This window comes from Dunckerocampus dactyliophorus, chromosome 5 (assembly GCF_027744805.1).
Source record: "Dunckerocampus dactyliophorus isolate RoL2022-P2 chromosome 5, RoL_Ddac_1.1, whole genome shotgun sequence".
Classification (NCBI taxonomy): domain Eukaryota; kingdom Metazoa; phylum Chordata; class Actinopteri; order Syngnathiformes; family Syngnathidae; genus Dunckerocampus; species Dunckerocampus dactyliophorus.
The window spans coordinates 22,896,498-22,920,058 of NC_072823.1; the positions used below are offsets into that span (position 1 = coordinate 22,896,498).

General features: G+C 40.6%; 1 protein-coding gene across 1 annotated transcript in view; it reads left to right on the forward strand.

Moving 5' to 3' along the window:
- The window catches only part of si:dkey-106n21.1 (solute carrier family 23 member 1), a 97,056-nt gene that overhangs the window by 21,131 nt on the left and 52,364 nt on the right, over positions 1-23,561 (forward strand). The window contains exons 3-7 of the mRNA XM_054777333.1: positions 7,986-8,143; positions 11,773-11,956; positions 14,092-14,273; positions 19,982-20,099; positions 22,144-22,300. Coding sequence (XP_054633308.1) covers positions 7,986-8,143; positions 11,773-11,956; positions 14,092-14,273; positions 19,982-20,099; positions 22,144-22,300 — 799 coding nt within the window. The remainder of the gene's footprint in view (positions 1-7,985; positions 8,144-11,772; positions 11,957-14,091; positions 14,274-19,981; positions 20,100-22,143; positions 22,301-23,561) is intronic.

The following is a 23,561-nucleotide window of genomic DNA, read 5'->3' on the forward strand; positions in this document are numbered from 1 at the left end:
TGTTAATAGTACACTCCTGTTTACAATTTGAAGACCAGTTGAAGTATTGCAAGAATTGACATTTTGCACTGTTGGATCTTAAAGAGGTTCTAAGCACAGCTTCAAAATGCAAAAAGAAGAAATGGGATTGAGACAAAAAAAAAACATTTTGCGTAAGCATTTATTTCAAACAAGCAACAACAACATTTCATGTGAAATAGGCAGCTGATCTTTATCAGCTGATGAAAAGGTTAAGGCCACAGCCTTTAAAAGCCAAAATCTTGGCAAAAATGTGGATTCAATGTCATTTTCTGTCATGATCTCTTGATGGCAAAGGCAAAAAAACGTTCTCTCTTTGAATGCGGTTGGATTGTTGAGCTGCATAAGCAAGGCCTCCTGTCCTCTCCCACCGTCACTCAACTAGCAGTCAAGGCTCAACCGACTCATATTGACTCACAATTCCCTCTTTTTTATTTCACGTTTTAGTGAAATGTTTGAGACTCTGGGTCTGCGTTATAATGAATATAATAATATGAATAGGAATGATAATGAATATGAATATCATTTCAAGAATGATTTTCTTTATTACTGTTGTCATTTACTTTTTTAACCATATAATTAACATGAAGGCTGAGGCACAACAATGACGTGAGCCCCCCCCATAATGTTTGGTTTGGTCACGTGGTGAACGTTTGACGACATCTGAGCAGCATAGAGGCGCGAGTATCCCGCCTGTAGGGGGCGCTCATCTTCCACACATCCTGACTTGATGAGCGCTGAACACAAATAAATGGGATCCCGCCCTCTCACCCCTCGCAGCGTCCCCCCCCAAGAGAATGCCACCTTGGGCATTTGCCCATATGGCCCTATGGCTAGAACCACCACTGCCCCTGATCTAAATCCCATTGCGAACATTTGGGGATGGCTGGCAAGGAAAGCAGACAAAAATTGGACATCAGTCCCAGACAGTGGATACCATCTGTGAAGCCATCTTCACCACCTGATCAACATCCCCACTAACCTCTGGGAAACACTGGCATCAAGCATGTCCAAACCAATTTTTGAGGTAATTAACAAGAATGGAGCAGCTACTCATTACTGAGTCCTTTAAACTTTTGATCAGCTGATGAGCAGCACATTAGTTGTACTAATAAGTAAGATCACAATTTTTAACTGTACAACAGTATTATTTGCGCCATTGGTGTAATAGACACTTTCGCCAGCAGGGTTCACATGTATCTCTCACACACACACACACACACACACACACACACACCCACACACCCACACACACACACACACACACGCACACAGAGGATGTTGCTGATTCTCTAGAACAGGGGTCACCAACACGGTGCCCGAGGTCACCCCTAAGGACCACATGAGTCGCCCACCGCCCTGTTGCAAAAATCGCTCAAATAGCACCACTTACCAAAATTTTGCATTTGCTTTTCTCTTTTAAAATCACACTTACATATGTTTAATATAATGACCTAGTAAAGTTCAAAGGTCAGTGTTTTGCATGACCAAAACGTAGCGTTTCTGGCGATCATAGAAACATGGTGGAAAGAATCTCGCGGGCTCAGTGAAGATGAGGAGATGATGGACCCCCAAAAAGATGGTAGAAAAAAGAAAGGAAACATAATTTTCATGATGAATGGGAGGGAGAGTTTTTTTGTTTTTTTTTTACCGATGAGAAAGGAACATGCGTGTGTCTGATTTGCGGGGTGACTGTGGCGAGGACAAAGCGTTTCAATATGGAGAGACATTTCACAACGTCTCACACAAGCAACCATGCTAACTACCCACAGGGCAGCTCACTACGAGCAGAAAGTTAAGTGAGTTAAAGGCAGCTTTGTGCAAACAGCAATGTTTATTCACGAGACCAGTTAAAAACTCCCAAAAAGCAACCAAAGCCTCATTTAGAGGTATGCAATTCTTGATTAAGAAAAAGAAGGACTTTTTAGACGGGGTGTTTGTCAAAGAAGCAATGATGCTAATTGCTAAAACTGTATGTGAATCTGTAATCTGTAATCTCCACTTTCTCTGGTGTTCAGCAACAATGACATTGAATTTATGGCAAATTCATAAGCACATTTACATTTGCAATGTAAATTATACAACTAACAACAATATATTTACATGTACAGTGGAACCTCGGTTGACATATGCCCTTCTTAGCGTATTTTTCAGTGTGGCGCGCGTCTTGTTTTATTAACGCAGTGTGTGAGTACAACGGTGTTTGTAATGTATTTTTGTTTTTATGATGTCATCAGCGGTTGACTCTAGCTCTTTGCTAACTACCATAGTTGCAACTTTCTTATTGACCATGGCTGCAAAATAAAGTTTCAACTGCCAGTATTTTGACAAAGAAGGTGAGAAATGCTTTTGAATTTAAGAAATAACTCATAGCAAAAATACAAAAAATAGGTGGTGGTGTTCGAGTGGATATCTGCTCGTTACTAGTGACGTTTAGTCCTGTCACAATAAAAGATTTTGCTGGACGATAATTGTCCTACAAATTATTGTCGATATTATTGACACATTTTTTTGAGACTATTTTTTCATTAAATATATGGCATAAACATTGTATCAAAACAATAAACTTTAATTTCTGAAGAGTATCTAACATTGTAATTGGAATGTCAAGAGCTTTTAAATAAATTAAGCAGACATGCAATACATTAAACAAAGGCAAAACAAAAATGAAAATAAAATGGACTATCAGTGTCTTTTAGCAAAACTTCAGAAATCACAATAATAACCAAAAACAAAAAAAAAATAAACCCTGTTTCTGTTAGACACACACACACACATTTGTAACATTTCCTGAAATGTTGGCTTTTCAACCGTATTGAAAGGTTGCATTTCATTTGCAATGTAGCAAGCGACACTGTCTGTGAGTGCGCACCACGTTTGTTTATATTTACTTTGCCGCCTCAGTCAGCGCTGCCCTCCTTCCTCGTCACTACTTTCGAACAAACAAATTCTGTTTAAAACCAAAATATTCCCACACAGCGGCTGTGGCATTTGCCTTTGCTTCTGTGCTTTCATTCATGTTAGTGTATGCTGGTTCACGAGGCTAACTTGCTTTTAGTGTATCCACTCACGAGTAGCCCCGCCTCACGTAATGTGTGAGAGGAGGGTTCACTCTTTCCGTTAATTCCACCGGAGCACCAATGTGCACAGACAGATGCAGAGTGAACCCTCTTGCCATCCAGCCTGTGCGGTAAAGACAAACGAAACAAATGCGCATGCATGCACATGTCAATTTGTTGAGGCCGGCAAAATTATCAACTTCAATTTTTTTTTTTTTTTTTTATCATTGGATTTATTGATTATCGTGACATCCCTAGTGATGTGTCTTCCTTTTGGTTTTAAATCCAAAGCACACAAAAGTCAGATTATTAAAAAAAAATCCCTCATACTTCAGTGATGACAGGAAAGAATGTTGACAGTCCAGAAGGGTCAGAAGTTAGGTTCTAACACTGAGAGAGAGCGACAGCTGCACCAGGGGCCACTTTTCAGGTCTCTATCTCTTCTGAAGCTTTCACAAGCAATAACCCTGGCAAGGGATCAGTAGGGCACACTGGGATGGCAGTGGCTGTAGAGGCTCCAACGGGAACAGTATCCCTGTGGAGGTCCGAGGAGCCCTCATGCGAGGTCGTCTGTTATCAAACTGACTTATAGCCCCAGCTGACTTACAGGCGTTCAAAAAGTATCGCTGTAAACCTGCTCAGACGTATACGCATCTGTCTTTCATTTCTCTCTCGCCTCCTCTCCTGCAAGCCTTAAATCAGAACATCACAATAAAAAGGCGGGTGATATGGGCGTAAACAGGTGCATCTCCTCGCGTTCTCAACATCTTGGTCAAACTTATTGTGACAAGTGCCTTGAAGTGATGTGGATGACTTAGCTTTGTTTTTAGCTGCCTGCCTGCACTGAAGAACCAGGAACAAAGAATTTTCATCTGTTAGCTGTTTGGAATGAAGCATCAAGGAGATGTTGAAATATGTCAATTTCACTTGTTTATGCCTCATATTCTTTATTTATACAACTAAATAATAGTGCTCCCTGCTGATTGACACTATCAGAGAGACATTCGTTTCATTTTTGTTATTTTAGTTGGCAGTGGTCCATCAAACTGAAAGCCGTTCCTAATATGTTTAACCCATAACTGAAATATTAGAGGTTTAGTGCAGTTCTACACTATTGCAATGTTGCAGAGTAAAACCACAATAATAATATTTGTTGACTGTTTGTGTGTGTATTATTATATATTATTATATATTATTTTGCAACATTGATCTTGCATTTTAATGTGGCCCACAATATAACCTTTTATGTCCTTTAGAATTGGATGACGACTATGCAGCACCTCTCATATTATAAGTCCCAGAATGCACCACAGTAATTTCACGAAGTCAATGCAATTTCTTTTTAATATAACGCCAGTTCACAACAGAAGTTGTACACATTGAGAAGGAGAACCAACTGAACCCCACATGCCAAGGTCAGGGTAAACTTTATTACCCCCGAGGGGCAATTTGTCCCACAGTCAGCAGTATCACAAGGACAACAAACCAACAATAAATACTAATATTAAAAACAAAAAACAATAAATACAGCCCCAACATTACAAACAGTTATTCAGCAGAACTGTGGCTGCCGGAACCAAATATTTCCTCATCCTATTGGTCCAACCTTTAGGAACACCGTATCTGCGACCAGATGGGAGCAACCTGAACTCATCATGCAGCGGATGACTGAGATCATCAAGGACTGACTGAGCCTTCTTCAGAGTCCGCCTCTGATATAACACAGTCAAGTGATAAAGTGTGGTGCGAGCAATTCTGTGATGCCCAGCAACCTGTTCCTGTTTTTGGGGTGAGCAGCCCAAACCAGCTAATAAAAGAAAAAGTCAGCACTTACTCAATAAAACAATAATAAAACATTTCCGTAAAAGTGTTATCCACATTAAAAAATACATCCTCTGATGAGCTTTTTTATGTGAGACTTGAACGTTAGCCTGTGGTGGAGCACCGTTTCAAGATACCACCTCAACAGCCTGCTTATTAATGACAACACGTGAGAAGACTGAGTATTCTTCTTAAAATCCACAATCATCTCCTTGGTTTTTGACACGTGCACATTTAAGAAGGACATGCTTCACTAGTCCATAAATTCAGACACAGATGCAAACACTTGACGACAGAGGCATGAAAAAAAACCTCCTTCTACGGAAGAAACCTCGAACAGAACCCAGGCTCTGTGTGGTGGTCATCGGGAGACAAAGTAGAGGGACAGAGTGTGAATAGAGGAAGAAAACAGGATCGAGAGGTTGAGCGACCGGAGGAGGGAACAGAGAACAATGGGCACAACAATAGCCGTATCAACAAAGGAAATCGTCCCATGATGACAGCAACAACTGTAATGGTCCGCTCCCAGCACCGCAATCACCGGCCTCACCACAACTAATAAGCAGATAATGCCAAAGTGCAATAGTGCCCTGTCGCCCCGAAAGCAGGGAGCACCAACCACGGGAGAGAGAGTGAAGAGAAATGGGTCAGCGCTGACTATATCTATATCAAAACTGTGACTTTTAAGTTTACTTTTGAATAAAAAGAGGGTGTCTGACGCCCCCAGAGTGCTTCCACAAAACAGGAGCCTGATAGCTGAACGCTCTACCTCCCATTCTACTTTTAAAAATTCTTGATATACCATCTATACTGTGTTTGTCAAAAACGTTAGCTAATAAGCTGCTAGCTGAGGAGCTAACTGATGCTTGCCGTTGATACAAATTAAGTAGAATATAATGTAAAAGCAAATATTTTGTTTAAGTTACACAACAGGATATTTTCCAAAGGTGTCATTAGATAGTAAACAAAGGGTCTAGCCTTGATACAGGTGTATTTTTTTTAGCAAAATTGTGGCCTTTTGATGTGATTACAATAGATAGACCCTGTGAATATTAGGGGGACTGTGCTCAATCATTGGAGAGCTGTCCAATTTGTGCCATGAGCTCAAACTAATCTACCATTATGATCACTGATGCCACTGTGAAGGGCAAAGCCACCATTTCAGCTCAGCTTCTGCAGAGATAGACCTAAGCTTAACATCAGGGGTGGGATCACTTTTTCCTGCCTGGAGGGTGTTGCCATATGCAGTATCATCATGGTGCTCTTCACTCATCTGACTTGGAACCAAAGTGCTTCTCACTTACTGTCAAATCTCAGGGTGCGTTCATACTTGCTCACAGCGTTTGCTTCGCTAATACGGTTTTGTCAGGAGTGAACGCAGTCCAGGGCCAAATAAAACCGGACCGAACGGGGGGTCCAAAGCCGCCTGAGAGATGGGTCTCAGTCAGCCTCTTTATATCATTTATATCCTTTTTGTCCTACAAGTGAATGTGACCCAGAAAATATAATGTTGTTTGAGGTGCGTCGTCTGACAATGTACACATCACATATGCCGTCCAATCCAGGTACAACCTTAGGAATGTGCTTAACTGAGAGCATTATTTGAGAGCTGACAAAAAATGTGAACTTTCACCGAGCCACACCAAATTGACTTTGATATTTTTGGCCTCGACCAGAGCACCGGAAAGTGTGAATGCCCTCTCGGAAGGTATTAGTCGCTTCTGCAGCATACATACTTACTGTACATGCATACTGTACATTTCATTCAATCAGCTTTCAGGACGGAAACCACCTGCAGAAAACTGTGATTGTTTGCGCTAAAGTAATTGGGACATTTCTCAGATCTCTGTTGACAGTCTTTGAACAACTTATATGTCGGCTTGCTTTAACAAGACCCCTCTCACATACTGTTCCCAAAGTTGGAGTGGCGCCTGTCAGCTCAGAGGAGAAAGACCACCTTTGTGCCCAAAGCTGTGCTTCTCCTAACTCAAAACATCTATAATGCCCTGCCAGTTTACACATGTCTGAATGCCATTTGCACCTGTAATATGCCTGTCTCAGGCTAACTTGAAATAGCCAATTTGCACCCATTATGGTGGTCCCCAATACTCGGAATTTACTTTGCTATTTATTTGTTTTGTTTATTTACTTGGCTTTAGTATTTTAGCACTTTACGCATTAGCCTAATATTTTATGTGCAATTACTGACTGAATTCTGTGCTGAATGGTTTCTCGTCCTTTCCTTAGTTGTTATAATGTTTACAATGTCTACTGGGGTATGCCAATTGTTTTGGAGGTATGTGAATAAAAATGAAAAACAATTAGCGCATCACACAATTACAACTGCGCCTGAACACCTCGCAGCACAGAGCGCACAGTCGGGGCAGAAAGAGGGAAGGAGACAGAGCATGAAGTTCTCCATTGCTGTGTGAGATATATGAACAAGTGGATGATTGTGTTGTGCATTAAGAGTGTTTAATCTTGAAGACTTAATTAATATTGGTGTTCCAATCCCCGCACTGTTTTGTTAAACGTTTGTTAAACGTTCCTTTCGATTTGGTATCAAATTAAGGTGCAGACTTAAGTCATAGTGATTGCAAGTGGACTAAAGTGAAGGTCAAGTTCAACCCATTGAAACGGAAGGATCACAACATTTGGCTGAAGTAAAAGATATGCAGGACCAATACTTTTTATCTATTTATCAGTGCTCATGTCAAACCTTTATCAACATTTGACCATGCAAAATGCTAAATTTTGAATCAGTATTACTTACTATGAAATTAATTAACCAATTACTCATGTTAATGAAGATTAAAAAATATATGTGTTTTAAGTGTACAGGAGTAGGGGGTACATACTGTAGCTTCAAGTCAAATGTCTGAAGGGGTACGCGACTAAATAGACAGTTTGACTTCACTTTGACACCAAAGTACTGCCTACTCCCTCTTTCACCCGCCAAAAATGGAAAACTGCTTGTGCTACCTGTCAGATTGAGTCAGCCAAGTTGTTTCATCTGGCCAGTTATGCCAAAGGAGTCAGTACTGGGCTCAAGTCGTTTTTTTAACTGTTCTCTCTCCGCCTCCACAGCATTACGTGCTGGCATTTGGCGGCATCATCGCCATCCCGCTCATCCTGGCCGAACCCCTATGCATCAGTGACAACAACGTGGCCAAAAGCCAGCTCATCTGCACCATCTTCTTCGTGTCGGGCCTAAGCACGCTGCTGCAGACGGCTGTCGGCGTCAGGTAAGATAGAACTCGCTCATACACACCCTGGGCCAGGAAGCAGTGGCAGGCCGTGCATTTGGTACCTGGGCCTTCAGTGGGGACTTAACCGACCTAATCCACCTCTTAATACCACCACTATCATGTCACAATTATAGAAATCATCAATAATATACGAAAAGGCAGTACAACATGGCATGTCATACAGAGAGAGAGGCATTTCCCATGTTGGGTGTGAATCCTGTAACATCTGCCCAGACATTGTCAAGATGAGGAGGAGGTGACTAATCAACAATCTCTTTATTGAAGCAAAACTGGTAACTGCACCAAAACCGCACCAAAATAACATCAGCAAAACCTAGCTGTTCTCTCAGGAAGTAGCCCTTCTCCTCAACCCGTGCCCACACACACAGGAGTCAGCCTGTCAAACTCACAGACAGTGGGAAATCCCAAACTCTAACACGTTACATAACTGCCAGGCTGATACAATACCATTATTACTAAAGCAATAAGCCCAGTTAACCCTTTATCTTCAAGTTACATTGTTTCCGGTATGACCGACTTACATTTCTGCTGGTAACTTGTGTTTACAGGCACTGGCGAAACCGCTGAAGGGTTTAGACAACAAAAATGCGGACGTTGTTGTGGCTGGCCCTGTGAGGCAATGTGAAATTTGATTTGCTGCACGGTGGCTGTGTGGTTTGCATGTTGGCCACACAGTCAGGAGATCGAGAAGATCGGGTTCGAATCTCCGCTTGGGCATCTCTTTGTGTAGTTTGCTTGTTCTCCCCGTGCGTGCGGGTTTCTCTGGAGTAAGATTGCCAACTCTAAATTGTCCATAGGTATGAATGTGAGCGTGAATGATTGTTTGTCTATATGTGCCCTGGCTGGCGACCAGTCCAGGGTGTACCCCACTGGGATAGGCTCCAGCATACCCCCGGCATAGAAAATGGATGGATGGGCCAGCAACTGATTGACATTGACATGGCAACACACAGAAACTGAAATCTGATTGGACAAAAAACCTAACATACATATTCACGAACTGGAAGCAGTGCGGCCAAAAGACACGCTACAAAATAATGATAATAGACTGGAATAAATTAATACAACTTCATGGAACAAATACAATAACTTAAGTTGTAAATGTAGGTCACTGCTTCTGATAGTGTTTAGGCCAGCAGGGAGTGTTTTGCTGGCCAAAAACAGTGCACATTTCAAATGACATGCTTCCACAAAGAACAAATGCGGAATTGAGTTTTCAGGCTCAAAAATGCTATTGTCATGGAGACATACGTACACAAGGACAAGAGTGTTGCACTGTAAACACAGGTTCTCCCTGCAGCGCACCTTCCATGTTCTCAAAAAAGACTTCATGCCCAGACAAAGTTGAGTTGTGTTTGCCTGAAGTCACATATCTTGCTCCCTCCTGTGCGACTCAAGCACACTGTCAATAAGAACTGTACGCAGCTCAATGCATACCTCAGTTTTTCTATACAAATCCTGGTTTATTAAGCACTCACGTATAAAGCAAATCCCACGAGGAGATGATGCATCCATCCATACTCTTTGTTAGTGCCGGAGCCTCCCACACAGCATACAATAGAGTCCAATTCACCGTGCTCCACTCTGAGCAGCCCTCTTACTGGAAACCTGAGCAAATAATAGACGCTTTTGTCTGAGATCCCAGCCCACACAGGTCAAGGGAAGCAAAACACCACATAAACGAGATGCCTGCAAACACTTGGTCACTGAACAATCAAACAGCTAATCTTTATTTACTTTGCAACCCGTTCAAAATGGGAATAGGTGACGTTACTGCGCTCGCTGGTATTTGGGAACGACAAGTAAAAAACAAACAGGGTGGTGTAAAGTCGAGTTGAACATCCTCAGTTTGCAGAAATCCATTTTGTGGATGATTTAACTTTAATGAGTTACTGTATGTAGTCAAAAAGCCAAAGTACGCCATATAATATATAAATAGATAATATGACATAAATAACTATCTTATTCTATTTATTTTAATTGATTCATTTTAATATATTTTACATATTTTTTCATAAAAAATTATTTCATTGAAATAATTTTACTTAAAAAAAATAATTTCTGGATGATTTATTTTTAGCTAATTACATGAAATCTTTTTTGTACATATGTGTTTATTAGTGGTGTCACAATACACTCATCCAATACGCTCACGAGACGATACACGATATTGGGTTCATCGGACGAGCCAATATTTAAACATTACTTTTAAGAAAACTACAATGACAAAAGAGGGAAAGGCTTCTCGAGACGTCATCTGTACAATAGATGCTAACGAGCCAGTATCAGAGTCGTTCATACCCAACTACAGGGAGCTACTCTTCCCTTTGTTCGGAGGTGCTAATGGCAGGATTACTCCGCCCAGTCTTAGTGTAAGGAACCAATAGGAGGAGGGTGTTGGCACACCAATTCCGCCCACTCTTACTGTATTTAAGGCCTATGCTACCAGCACTTGTTAGTTTGCTGACGAAGCTCTTCGGATGAGGAGCGAAACGTTCAACACTTTCTTCACAGAAGTACAGATGACGTCTCAAGAAGCCTTTCCCTCGATGGACAACTCCTGTACGACTGAGAGCCTACACAGATACAATGACAAAATATAGGACTTTTATTTAACTGAGTCACAAAATAATGCAGGTGCATTTTGAAATGTTTTATATCTTTGCATGCATGACCGAAGCATGACGCTTTAAATGTTTAACTTTTTCCACAAATTTAAACAAAAAATAAAAATGGTAAAAGTTAAAATAATGACGGCAGTCGTAGCTGCTACTACTAATCATTTCTGTTATTGTGTACTCATGAAAAGACACATGTAAAATAGATTGCAGATTACAGAAGATTAGTTTTCTGTTTACGCTAGAAGAACTACAGTTCCCTTGATGCTTAGAGGTACCAGAAAGTTGTGAAATAAACGCTCGTATCACATGTTTTGATTGAAGACTTACGCAGTGATCGTATTTTGATCTGGCAAATTTTAAGTAACTTTGATCAAATGTAGAATCACTACAGCACATTACCACTGCAGCAGCTGTTGAACCCCGATGAGAAAAAAAAAAGACACAAGCGAGTGACTTTTTTACAACATAGCCGTGATTGCGCAAAATAAAAACATGAACAGGCTTAATTTATGGTTTGGTAAGCTTCCTCACTCTATAAACGTCAGAGTGATAGGGATAGTACACATTGTTAGAACAACTATTTCAAATACTACTCAAGTGAAGCTGAAGACAGCAAAGGGTACCCTTGATCTGAGCCATGCACCTAAATTAAAAATATCGTCACATTTTAATCTTGAGAGATGTCCTGGCACGAGATGTGACAGTGTGTGTATTATATATCCAGATTTTAGGGACACCTGTTTCCACTGTTTCTGTTAAAACAGTTTAATATTGCTCCCAAAAAAGTGACATACACATTTTCACTAGACATTAATAGTATATGACAGTATACGTTTTCTTTTTCAAAGAAGAATTTCAGCCAGCGAGACACACCGCTCATTAAATCTAACAGCTCCTTCCTCAGGACACATCCAGGTCATACCCAATTCCTGGTCCAGTAACCTCTAACCTTTAAACCTAACAACTCATTGACCCTTTTTGTAGGCTGCCAATCCTCCAGGGTGGGACCTTCAGCTTCATCACCCCCACCATCGCCATTCTGTCTCTGCCCAAGTGGCAGTGTCCAGCCCCCCAAGGGCCTGCCATGTTGTCCATGCACTTGCAGAACGGCACCAGACCGCTGCAGATGGAAAACAGCGACGAGGTGTGGATGTCCCGAATGCGTGAGGTCAGTGCTCTCACTGAACGTTTCTGTAAAACCATGTGTCAAACTAGAAAGTCAATTAATTAAGTTTGTATGGTGGCCACAGTTTTATCCTGGAAGAGATTACATTACCTCGCTACATCACGGTTCGGACATCGCTCCTTCCCTCTATCACGGTTTTCAAAAATGTATGAATAAATGATTGCTGTTTTGCGGTTGAATGCAGCCTATAATTAGTAAAAAAAAAAAAAAAAAAAGCATATTTAAGCAAATTGCACTTATTCTTGGCCTAAATTAAGCATTTTCAGCATAAAAATTAAGTAACTAAATGAACTAAAATACAAATACAAGGCAGAAGAAGCATCCTAACTGTGACTGTAATACTGTATTCTACTTTGGCCACTAGGTGTCAGTAATTGTTCGGGGAGACAGGCACTGGACTCGTCATTAAGGTTTACTATGACACTACTCGAGCAGGAGTTTTATTTACGTTTTAAATAGCTTATTTACTCTTATTTTGTCTACTGTTTTGGGTAATACAAGTGTAAAGCCATTTAAAGCCATAGTGGCGGAAGTACACGGGAAATACGCTGTTCAGAAAAAAACAACAAGGAACTGCTAACATGTGAGTCTGTTATCCTATTTGTGTCTAATATGTCTTATTTTCTCGGATTATATCTACTATATTGGGTAATACAAATGCAAAGATGACAATATCAGTGTTATTTCATGTTTATTTATATCTATATATATATATATATATATATATTTATAAAGTATATATATTTTTATATAACATTTCATATTTTGTATATTTAGAAGATTGTAAACAGGTTTTCTATGCCATACATACGAAAATATTCGATTTATTAAATCCTGCATTGCGGAAACTCGCTTATCGCGGTTGGGAACCAATTAACCGCAAAGAACGACAATACTTCTATTTCCATGACTTCAGAAACTCAGAAATTCAGAAAGTGTTAAAGGTGACATTTAGTAGAAAATACATACACTTTGTAGAGTATTTTCTTGTCTCTCAGTGCGTTATCATTGTTTCAACTGCTGCATTAGCTGAAGCAGGCTCCATTTTTGTCATTGATTTTCCCCAGGTGTGGAAACTCCCAACCCCAAGTGTTCGTTCCATTGCCCCTTTTTTCCCTAGCTGGAGGTCTAAAATTTCCAACTTCCTCGTTTTAATGGAAATGCCTAAATACACAAATCCCCTAAAAAGTAAGATAAATAGGGTTTTGGAGGGTGCATGAATCAGCATTTTGGAATTTGGTCTAACTTAACCGAGCACGTCAGGTATTTTGCGGTCGTATATTTTGTCGCTGTCAGCAAAGTGTTGCACAAGAAGTCCTCCCCCCCGTGAGAGCAACCGCACCTTTTGAAGGTGCTCGGTGGAGGCCTGTAACTTCCACATAAACATTTTTTCTCTTTTTATGTCTTCTCGTTGTAAAAGTGTAGCTGTAAAAGTAGTAGGTGTCAAATTGCACATTCCTATGTTGATAGATTGATGTGGGTGACATTTCAGACACCAAAACATTAGACACATTTACAATATAATGCCACCATACTTTACGAAAATAAAAAATAATAATGCTCACTTTAAATTGACACTGTTGGTGATGTATTCATTTACCAATCACTGTTTTTTTATGGTTTTGTGTAATTCATGAGTCTTGGACCTTCTCCATATGGAAAATGCCTGAAGATAATTTCATACATCAAATTGTCCTGACTTGTTTGTGGTTGTCCTGCGGCTGCATCCTACTGAGAACTGGTTGAGTGTTGCAAACTACAACAAAGAACATATTGTTAACTAAATGCCTCTATCAAAAGTGAGTATTATTATCTTTGGTACAGATCTTTTGTTGGATTGCTAGGGTGTACCTAATTTTGTGGTTGTTGAACTTAAAGGAAATATTTTCAACCTGCATGTGTGTTGATGTTTGAATCTCTGTCGGGCATTTCTGTGTGGAGTTTGCATGTTTTCCCCGTGTGTGCGTGGGTTTTCTCCGGGTACTCCGGTTTCCTCCCACATTCCAAAAACATGCATAGGCTCCAGCATACCCCCGCGACCCTGGTGAGGAGAAGCGGCATAGAAAATGGATGGATGTGTGTTGATGATGCTGGATGTTTGTGCATTCCCTTCACAGATCCAAGGAGCCATCTTGGTGTCGTCGTTGCTTCAGATCATGCTGGGCTTGACGGGGCTGGTGGGCTTTGTGCTGAAATACATCGGACCACTGGCCATCGCCCCCACCATCAGCCTCATCGGCCTGTCTCTGTTTATTGAGGCCGGCAAGAAGTCGGGCGGCCACTGGGGGATTGCTGCTCTGTGAGTCTAACTTTGCCTTTTTATCACACGAGGAACTGAAATGAACTAGGATAATTGAAAAATTAACATGTTCCTTCCTAACATGGCAAAAAATGCAAGAGGAATGAATAAACAATGAAAAACTCTGTTCAAGCTTTTAAGTGACAGTCGTGTTATTAGCATGAAAGGGAACTGCGGTTGCAGTGCATTTGCACTAAACATTGCGAAATAGAACAGACGAAACAGGCAATGAAACAGGAGAGAAGCGAAACAAGAGACACAGAAGAACGAGTGAGACCTACATGGCAACAAGACAGAAATGAGTGAAAGATCCATATAAAGAGGACAGTGAAATGAGTGAAAGTTATGGGGAAAAAAAGCGTTATGTCCCCCCTGGTCACTTGTTACTCTTGCCCTCCCTCACACTGGCTACCGACAATGGTGGAGGAGTGTGAGGACAGTGAGACAAGTGATCCGGAGACAATAGAAAAATAAATACAGTACATACGGCGCTCTAGGAAGAGAAAAGTGGACAGCGAAAATACAGATTTCCACCTGGAAGCGACACACTCATTTATGTTCATTCTTCCCTCTGGAAGCACAACACCAGTAACATGCTCACAGACCTGGCACTCATAAAAAAACAAGACAAATCACAAGGTTTACCCACTCAAGTCTGAATGATGAGCAATTTTAGCAGTAGGTCCTTACAGCAGAGGACTCCTGTCACACATCGAACCAATGTGAAACAACAATTGTGTAAAAAAATATTTGTGCTTTAATGTTCATTTATTGATTCAGCAGGTTACTTCCTTATACACAAATGACAATGTAAGACGTTACAAATGTGATGCAAGCATTGACAAGGACAAAAACATCTTCAGGACACACTTTTATCCCGGTCTGCACCAGATTTGAAAGGCTTTTACAAGGCCTTGGCTCAGTGGTTTAAAGAGACCAACAAGTGTGGATCAAACCATACTCTTGACTCCGGGGGGTGGAGGTAACAATGCAGCTTTTCAGCATCACAGCTTTACACCCTCTGCCATGTTGCTTCACTTCTAAAGCGTGCATTATGTTTCTGATGCAAGACACAACTTGTGATGAGCACATTCAGGCAGCTAAGTCATTTAGTGTTGATGCCAAAAGACTTTTTTTGCGCACCTTATTTAGCAAAGCTGTAATATCCATCATCTGTCCATCTGTCCTGCCTGTTCTAGCCAAATAAGGCCCGTTATTATCTGCCGCCATCTCCAGCTCATAAGTACCCCATCCAGCCCACACACACAAACACGCACACACACACACACGCACACACACACCTCCCTCACAGGGATAGTTATCACTTAGCCCTGGGGCTGCCTCGCTTGCAGCAGGATGGCTCACAGCCGACAGGAAGCGATATCGTGTAGTTGTAATCCAAACCTTCCTCTGCAACCCGGAGCACTCCAGTAGAAGCAAATAAGGGCCTTTCTGAAGGAGTGATTACTGGATTTGGTGGACTGCAAATCTCAATGGCGCGCCAATCCAGTCCAAAAATTTCACTGTGACAGCTGCTTCAGTTTATATTGACCAAGATGTTTTTTACAAACAAAAACCCTCTACAGGGAAGAGAGTGTGCAGCATGGGGACATATTTTGATTCGGCTGAGTATACAGTAGAAGCAGCGGTAAAAGAATACACTAAAGAATACAGTACGTCGCTGCACCGAGGAAGGACAACGTCACTTTTGTTCTTTTTTGTTTACTTATTTACAGTACCTTCATTATGTCTCTCAAGCATGAGGCAGACTCTTCTGATTTCAGTGTGTCAAAGAAAAGGAAAGTGAAACGTGAAGTGAAATGGTATTCAATTAATAATTTTTTGGATTACAAAATTTAAGTGCCCTCTGAGTTCAGCCTCTCAATTGTGAATATTTTATTATTTCCTTAGCCATCCGTGAAAGCAGACCTGTATTGTATTATCTTTGTGCTTTAGGTAAAACAAGATATTTACACACATCAGCTTTGGCTTAGGAAAACAGATCAACATTTTTGCCTCTTTTCTGATATAGTGCGGACCAAACCAGTAACTGTCTGTGTTTGGTTCACATTCATATGAGGCCTAGGGTCTAACCATTTACTCGATTAACCGAAACAAGAAGATTGAGATTAATTGACTAAGAAAAGAATGGTTAATTGCGGCCCTTTTGTCATTATTGAGACTTACCAACCTTGATACATGATACATTTCATTGACAATCCATTAGCCTAAGCAACACAGGCTCACATTAATTAATAATATTAAACCCTGTTCAATTATGACTGAAATCAATTGGTCCAAATAGTGTAACGTTGTCATGATAATGCGATACGTAATGAACTGTGGATTAAATAAAATCTATACAGTGGTGCCTTGGTTAACGTCATTAATCCCTTCCAGAAGGTCCGACTTAAACCAAAACGGACTCTAACCAAAGCAAATTTTCACAAAGAAAATGTAAATCTAATGAATTTGTTCCAGACACCCAAAAATGTTAACCCAAGCACTTTATATAAAGGTGCTTGTAATAAGCCTTAATAAGTAGGAATTAAAGTTAATAAGACTCTTATTATATTAATAAGATTAGGATTAGGGTTAGGGTTAGATATAGGGATGAGATGGATACTCGTTATACCCCCCCATCAATTTACAAAATAACACAAAATTAACACATTATTGTAAAATGTAAAAAATATATCAAACTAAATATCAACCAATAAACATATACAGTACCTTGCTGTTTAATATAGAAAATGAGCGGGAAAAAAGCGCTGGCAGCAGTAACATCACGGAAGTGCGCCGGCTAGGATGTCTTGTCTGGTGATGTTTGCTATGTTTGACTCAGGATGCCGTGAAAATGTTACAGTATGTTTTCTTGCTTAGACCAGAAATGAGTGTTATGGAGACACCAAGTGTCTCACTCACTCAAGGTCTGTCTCACTCATCACTGTTGTGTTTGTCATTCATTCTGCATTTTTACTCTAGCAGCTTGTTTGTGCGAGGCGTCTCCTGTCATCAGTCTTTACGCTTCAGCAAACATATCAAGGATATGCTGCAGATTGTCTCCTTTATAGCGACACTTTGCATTATCATCAGCAGCCCACATTCAAAGTGGATCCCTTGAAGCAGGCCTCAGTCTGATTTCAATGAAAAAGAGTCTGGAGAGCAGATGGAAGGAAGTCTTACACTGGGAGGGCGAGGATGATATTGCTTCTTCCCCTCACTTCCTTTTGATTCATCTATGTGTGCTTAATGCGCCAGTCCATCTTGCCCACTTTGGTCCTGAAGAAGGAGTGGTCAGGAAAGACTGGTTTAGTCACAGAGGTCTGATGGCAATGTGTGACAGCTGCAGTCAGTTAATGTTGAACGTTGTTATTGTTGTGTGTTCTTGTTGACCTGGTGATTATTTAGGTGTGGGTTGAGTTAGCACACCGGTGCACTTAATTATACATAAATAGCTGTCACTTGTCGATGCTCTGTGTGCAGGCCAAACGTAATGCTGTGTGGTAATTTTTGTCCTCTGTCCTCCAGCATTTCCAGCTCTTTCTAACATGTCCGCGCCAACAGTTAACAAGAAGCGTTTGTTTCTCACATTGTTTCCTGCTCTCTCTCTCTCTCAACTACATCTACATTTGCTTTGAGGACCACTTTGGTAGACTCTCCTCGGTTTGTGATTGACCTGAAAGTGGATGTCATTGATGTGCCCACTAGCCATCTTTACCACACCTCTGTGAAAGACTGACAGGACAAGTCTACTGTCAAAACCAACCCAGGGCTTCTGACTCAGTGTCTTTGATCAACCATGGGGGAAATCGATAAATTGATTACAGGATGTCCTCGGTTACGTACTTTCGTTCCTAGACTATGATGTAAGTTAAGTTACACGGAACACATGAAGGACATACAACGCACAAAACGTTAAATGCAAGAATTCAATGAAACAGTAACAAAGAATAAAAGCCAAAGCACTGGCAACCTTTCCATCTCAATAATAACACCAATACACTGCCTGTCAGTACTTCTACGTATTGTAGCATTAAAAAGCTGTACTATTTACAACCCTCTGTGAACGTGACGTGAGACGTGTGTGAGTGCTTGCAGAGAGGACAGTTGAGTTTGCTGATGTTGTTGTGGCGTGCTTTGGCCGACAGTAACCTGTTTTGTTTTGGAAATCAACAGAATGTTGATCGACCACCTCCTTGTTATTCTTACAATGTCCGGGTAGACATTCCATCTTTATCCTTCATGATAGTCGTGAGAGTGTGGCCAATATTGAGCACATAGCAGAAGTGGGAGCAAGTCAGTGTTTTGCAAGCCTGAAGCAAGTCTAAAGTCTTTAACTTCAAGTCTCGAGTCAAGCCCCAAGTAAAGTCAAAACAAGACAGGTCGAGTTAAGTCCTCAGCCTGTTGAGTTTCAAATAAAATGCTATTCTAATGTAACATTACTAAACTTGACAAATACAATAAATGCATATTTCATTGTTTTATTTTTTTTAATAAAATAAGACCAGTGTGACAAGACTCAGTCACAGAAAAAGACTTCAGTATTTAGAAATACTGAAATATGGATAACACACAAGTGTTATCCACATATTTGCTATTTGTTGTTTAACCTGATTGGACATTAATGGGGAAAATATGTTGTCATGCTAGAAATGGCATAATAACGATCAATATTAGTTGAATACTTTAATGGGGACACATTTTACTCAAGGGCCACACGGTGGATGAGTGGTTAGCATGTTGGCCACACAGTCAGGAGAGGGTTCGAATCTCCGTTGGGCATCTCTGTGTGAAGTTTGTATGTTCTCCCACATTACAAAAACATGCATGTTAGGTTAATTGGAGACTCTAAATTGTCCATAGGTATGAATGTGAGTGTGAATGGTTGTTTGTCTATATGTGCCCTGCCATTGGCTGGCAACCAGTCCAGGGTGTACCCCGCCTCTCGCCCGAAGTCAGCTAGGATAGGCTCCAGCATACCCCCGCGACCCTAATGAGGATAAGTGGATGGATGGACGTTTTACTCAACACATTCACTGAAAATCTCAAGTATTGTCAAGTCATCACACTAAAGTCTGAGTCAGGTCCCGAGTCATTGATGTCAAAGTCCAAGTCGGGTTGCAAGTCTTTGATGATATTGTTAAGTCCAAAGTCCAAGTCCAATGTCTGACTCGAGTCCAAGTCGCACGACTCGAGTCCTCACCTCGAACACGTAGTGTATTCTTCCATGTCACACAGCGCTGTAACTAGTTCTCGAGCGAGTCCTGTGTTTACCCACCATTAATATATGGGAGCTTAAATGTAAACAGATTACCACCTGTATTTGGTTTTTTTTTACATTTTTTCAGCTGGATGGGTGACAGACCCTCTCTCTGTGCATGTTCTGAACTCCTATAACATGACCGTTTATAGTATATATAGTATATTCCCTGTATCACTTCCAGCTGAATAAAAACACGATGATGGTGAGGTGCGCAACTACTTCTTCCCAGTAATGTGGAAAAAGGTATTGAATCTTTAGTGTTGCTGTGGACTTTTTTTTTTTTTTAAGTCTACTTTATTGGAACATCAACGCGTCCTATGGCCAGCTGTGGTGATAAAAATGGTTTTCACAAAGTGTCAAGGTGCAGAATGTTTTCTGAAAGAGTCTTTCTGGAGGAGCTTGCAGAATGACAGTGTGTGTGGTGTTTTCTGTGTCTCCACAGCACGGTGTGTCTCATCCTGCTGTTCTCACAGTACCTCAGCAAGGTGGACGTCCCCCTCGTTGCCTACAAGGGCAAGAAGTGGAAGGTGTTCCATTACCCTCTTTTCAAGCTGTTTTCGGTGAGTTTCCATCTTGCGTTGAGCTCCTTGCCCTCTGTCCACGTTGTACATTGGGTAGGTAGAAAATGGATGGATGGAATAAATATAGTCTTCTTTTTAATTCCATTATTTTAATGCATTTTTATTTATATTGTATAATTTATATGTGTTTACTAATGTAACATTTTAATTTTATTTTAATGATTTAAAAAATGATTTATTATTTATTTTTTATTTATTAATTGATTATGAATTAATTTAAACCTTTTTAAATAATGCATTTATATTATTAGTAGCGCTGTCAAATGATTAATCAGATTAATCATAGTTTTTACATTAATTAATCATGACTCATCACCTGTAGCAACTATGTCTGAAATATGCCGACTTTTACAGTATTTAATGAACAGAAAGATAAATGACAGGACAGGATTACATATATTTGTATGTATTAACAGCTCCAAATGAACTGAATATGTCAATCAAGCTAAAAGATACCACACAAGTCTAAAAATCTGTCTCACACTAGTGTCTTTAATAGTCGCAGAACATTTGAATCACGCTTTAAACAGTGTTATTATGAGCAATGAGGGGCTGTGTTCAAAGACATCACGTAATTTAAAGTAAATGTACTTTTTTTCAGTGTATTTTCCAGCATACTTAAATGTAGCACATTGTACACCCGAATTAGAAGTTATGAAGTGAATGATAAGAATATCCACTTCATGTTTTTCTTCATCTTCCTGTTTATTTACACACACACGCGCATACCCGCACACACACACACACACGCATTATAAAGTTGTTTTTGTGATGTTCGGGGTGTCCCTGAATGCATCTCGCTACTTGTAATGAGAATGAGGAAGTGTCGTTCCCAGGATGAATGGACTAGAGACGTGTGTGAGTTGGAGATACATACCGTCTATGGTGTTGCAGTTGTGCAGCTGTTGATGTGTTCAGGTCAGAATGAAGTTATCAAAGAGCATCGAACTCTGTGTGACTGTGTGGGGACGCTCAACTGTGATTCACTCTGCCGTCATAACAGAGGCATGCTTGCTCTGGTGCACATGCGTTAATTACACTCGAAAAATTAACGTAATTAATTAAATAAATTAGTTACCAGCGTTAATGTGTTATTTTTGACAGCTCTAATTATTAGTTTAACATGACCACATATGTTTTAAATTAAATGTATGATCTGTATGATCTCTTTTTATTTACTAACATAAAATGTTTCAATTTATTGTTTTTTTGGTCTTTTTAAATTGATTAGTCATTAAATTAAACCTTTATTAAATAATACATTAATATTTTATGTGTCTTTTATATGTCCTTGTAATATAAACCATTATTTGGTCTCTTGGCTGGCATGTAGCCTCATTGTTGAGCAATCATTCACTGCAAGAGGACGCTTGCCCAACTTGTTAAACACTTGAAGCGTGACTCTCACAAAGAACAGTTGTTGCCCGTAGCTTGTGGTGTGTACACACACACGCTTTGAGGTCCTTCGTGTAAATGGCATTAATGTCAAACTGACTGCTGGAGCTTATCTAAGCGACTAAAGCGCCTTGATTCACTGGTGCTCCGGGCATAAATGTTTGAGCGGGGCTGATTGACACATTCTGCCACGGTGACTCACATTTGTGAAGGGCAGAAAAGCCTAAAAAAACAATTGGATCCTATTTTCAGCGCAAAATGTATTAGCTTCCCACCACTTTGAGCTGTCCGTCATCAAATGCACAAATGATAAAGAACGTCCTGGCGTGACGGAATGAAGCTTCATTCAGTAGCAATGAAAGAGAAGTCCAGCACACGCCCCAGCAGTGTCCACATTACGCTGCCTGACACGGATCATTAAAGTAGGCGTCCCGCTCCTCTCATCTGCTTGATCTTCCTCTCATCGTACAGATAAACATGCCCACATCAGGTCAAAGGCTAAAGCTAGGAAGTCCAGATAAAATATTTAAAGAGATAATTTTGCCTTCAGGCTGTCTGCATCTGATATTGTTGATGTTCTCCAGCTCCTTTCACTCACTGACGCTCTCAGTGTGCTTCCAAATTACAGGCATTGTTCGGGATGTGCGGCGGCTGGCTGCTCTGCTACCTGCTGACCATCTTTGACGTGTTCCCATCAGAGGCGGCTAATTACGGCTTCTCAGCCAGGACCGACATCAACACGGACGCCATCACCACTTCGCCATGGTTCCACATCCCGTACCCAGGTGCTCAAACATCTCTTAGATAAGTGGTTCTCAACGGGTTTGGCTGCAGGACCCAACCTTAAATGACAAGTGGCGACCCAAATTGCGCAATTGTTTAGAAAGCAAACTTCTGAAATATTGTATTAATTTCATAAATTACATTTATTTATTTATATTTTAAATTAAAAGGGACAGTTAAGCGGATGACTAGAAGGCACAAAATTTTGAACATGTTGCAAGCGTTATATCCCGCTCTCTCCCTGCTCCGAGCATGTAAGCTGCACACACGAGCAGGAGCCTTTGCTAAGCGCTGGCGGTGTCATTTTGAGCCAGTTGCAAACAATCCGTTTCGTGAAAAGATATTATAAAGTGCAGTTTGAATTTGAAACAAGAAGTTAAAAACCAAGTCCAGTTGCTCTGATTCAACACTCAGTAGGTAAGGACCATTTCTCTGTAGACCACCACTCTGCATGGGTCATTAGATCGAACTGGGCATTAAATGCCTCACAGTACCGTCATACTGTACCTGGTAGCCTACATTGTGCGCAGAGTTCCCCCATGCAACACAACGTGAGCCTTCGCTTTATGCTCCGCGCTTCTGCAGTAGATACAGTATTTAGCTACTGACCCTCGGCCCACACCATAGTTTAAGGAAGTAGCGGTGACTGGAGCCACAAGCAGGAACGAATATTAAGCAGAAATGGACAAAGAAAAGGGTATTTTCATTGGTAAATTTAGCTTACAGCCCTGGCAGATGGCTCTCGCAACAAGACCAAAGTTATTTGTGTCGACTGTCGCTGTGATTTGAATTGTCATGGAGTACGTCGACTTGCCAGAAACACCCGAGCTGCGAGAAGGTACTGAAGCAATGCCGGTATTTTTTTATTGACAATTATATAGTGGTATCTCGGCATTCGAGTGTCCCAACTAACAAGTGTTTTCTTTAGATGCGCGCCGTCTCTCGGTTGATTTTTTTGCTTTGAACTGCAAGCTAAAATTTTGCTAGTTGGCATAGCCGAGGACAGCTATTTGGGGGCTTGTGTCAGACCATGGCTTAAGATCTAGCAACACTAGCATTAGCAGCGCATTAGCTACTCACCGAGAAAGATCATCAGTAAAACATATCTACATTATAATAATTTAATTTATCTTATTTATTATGTATTGTGTAAAACTATGACAGAAACTATGACAGAGGTTGTGTACCAAACAAATATGCACATTCGCACAAATTTTACATTTATGCATTCCCACATAGTATCAGCATTTGGGACCAAATATG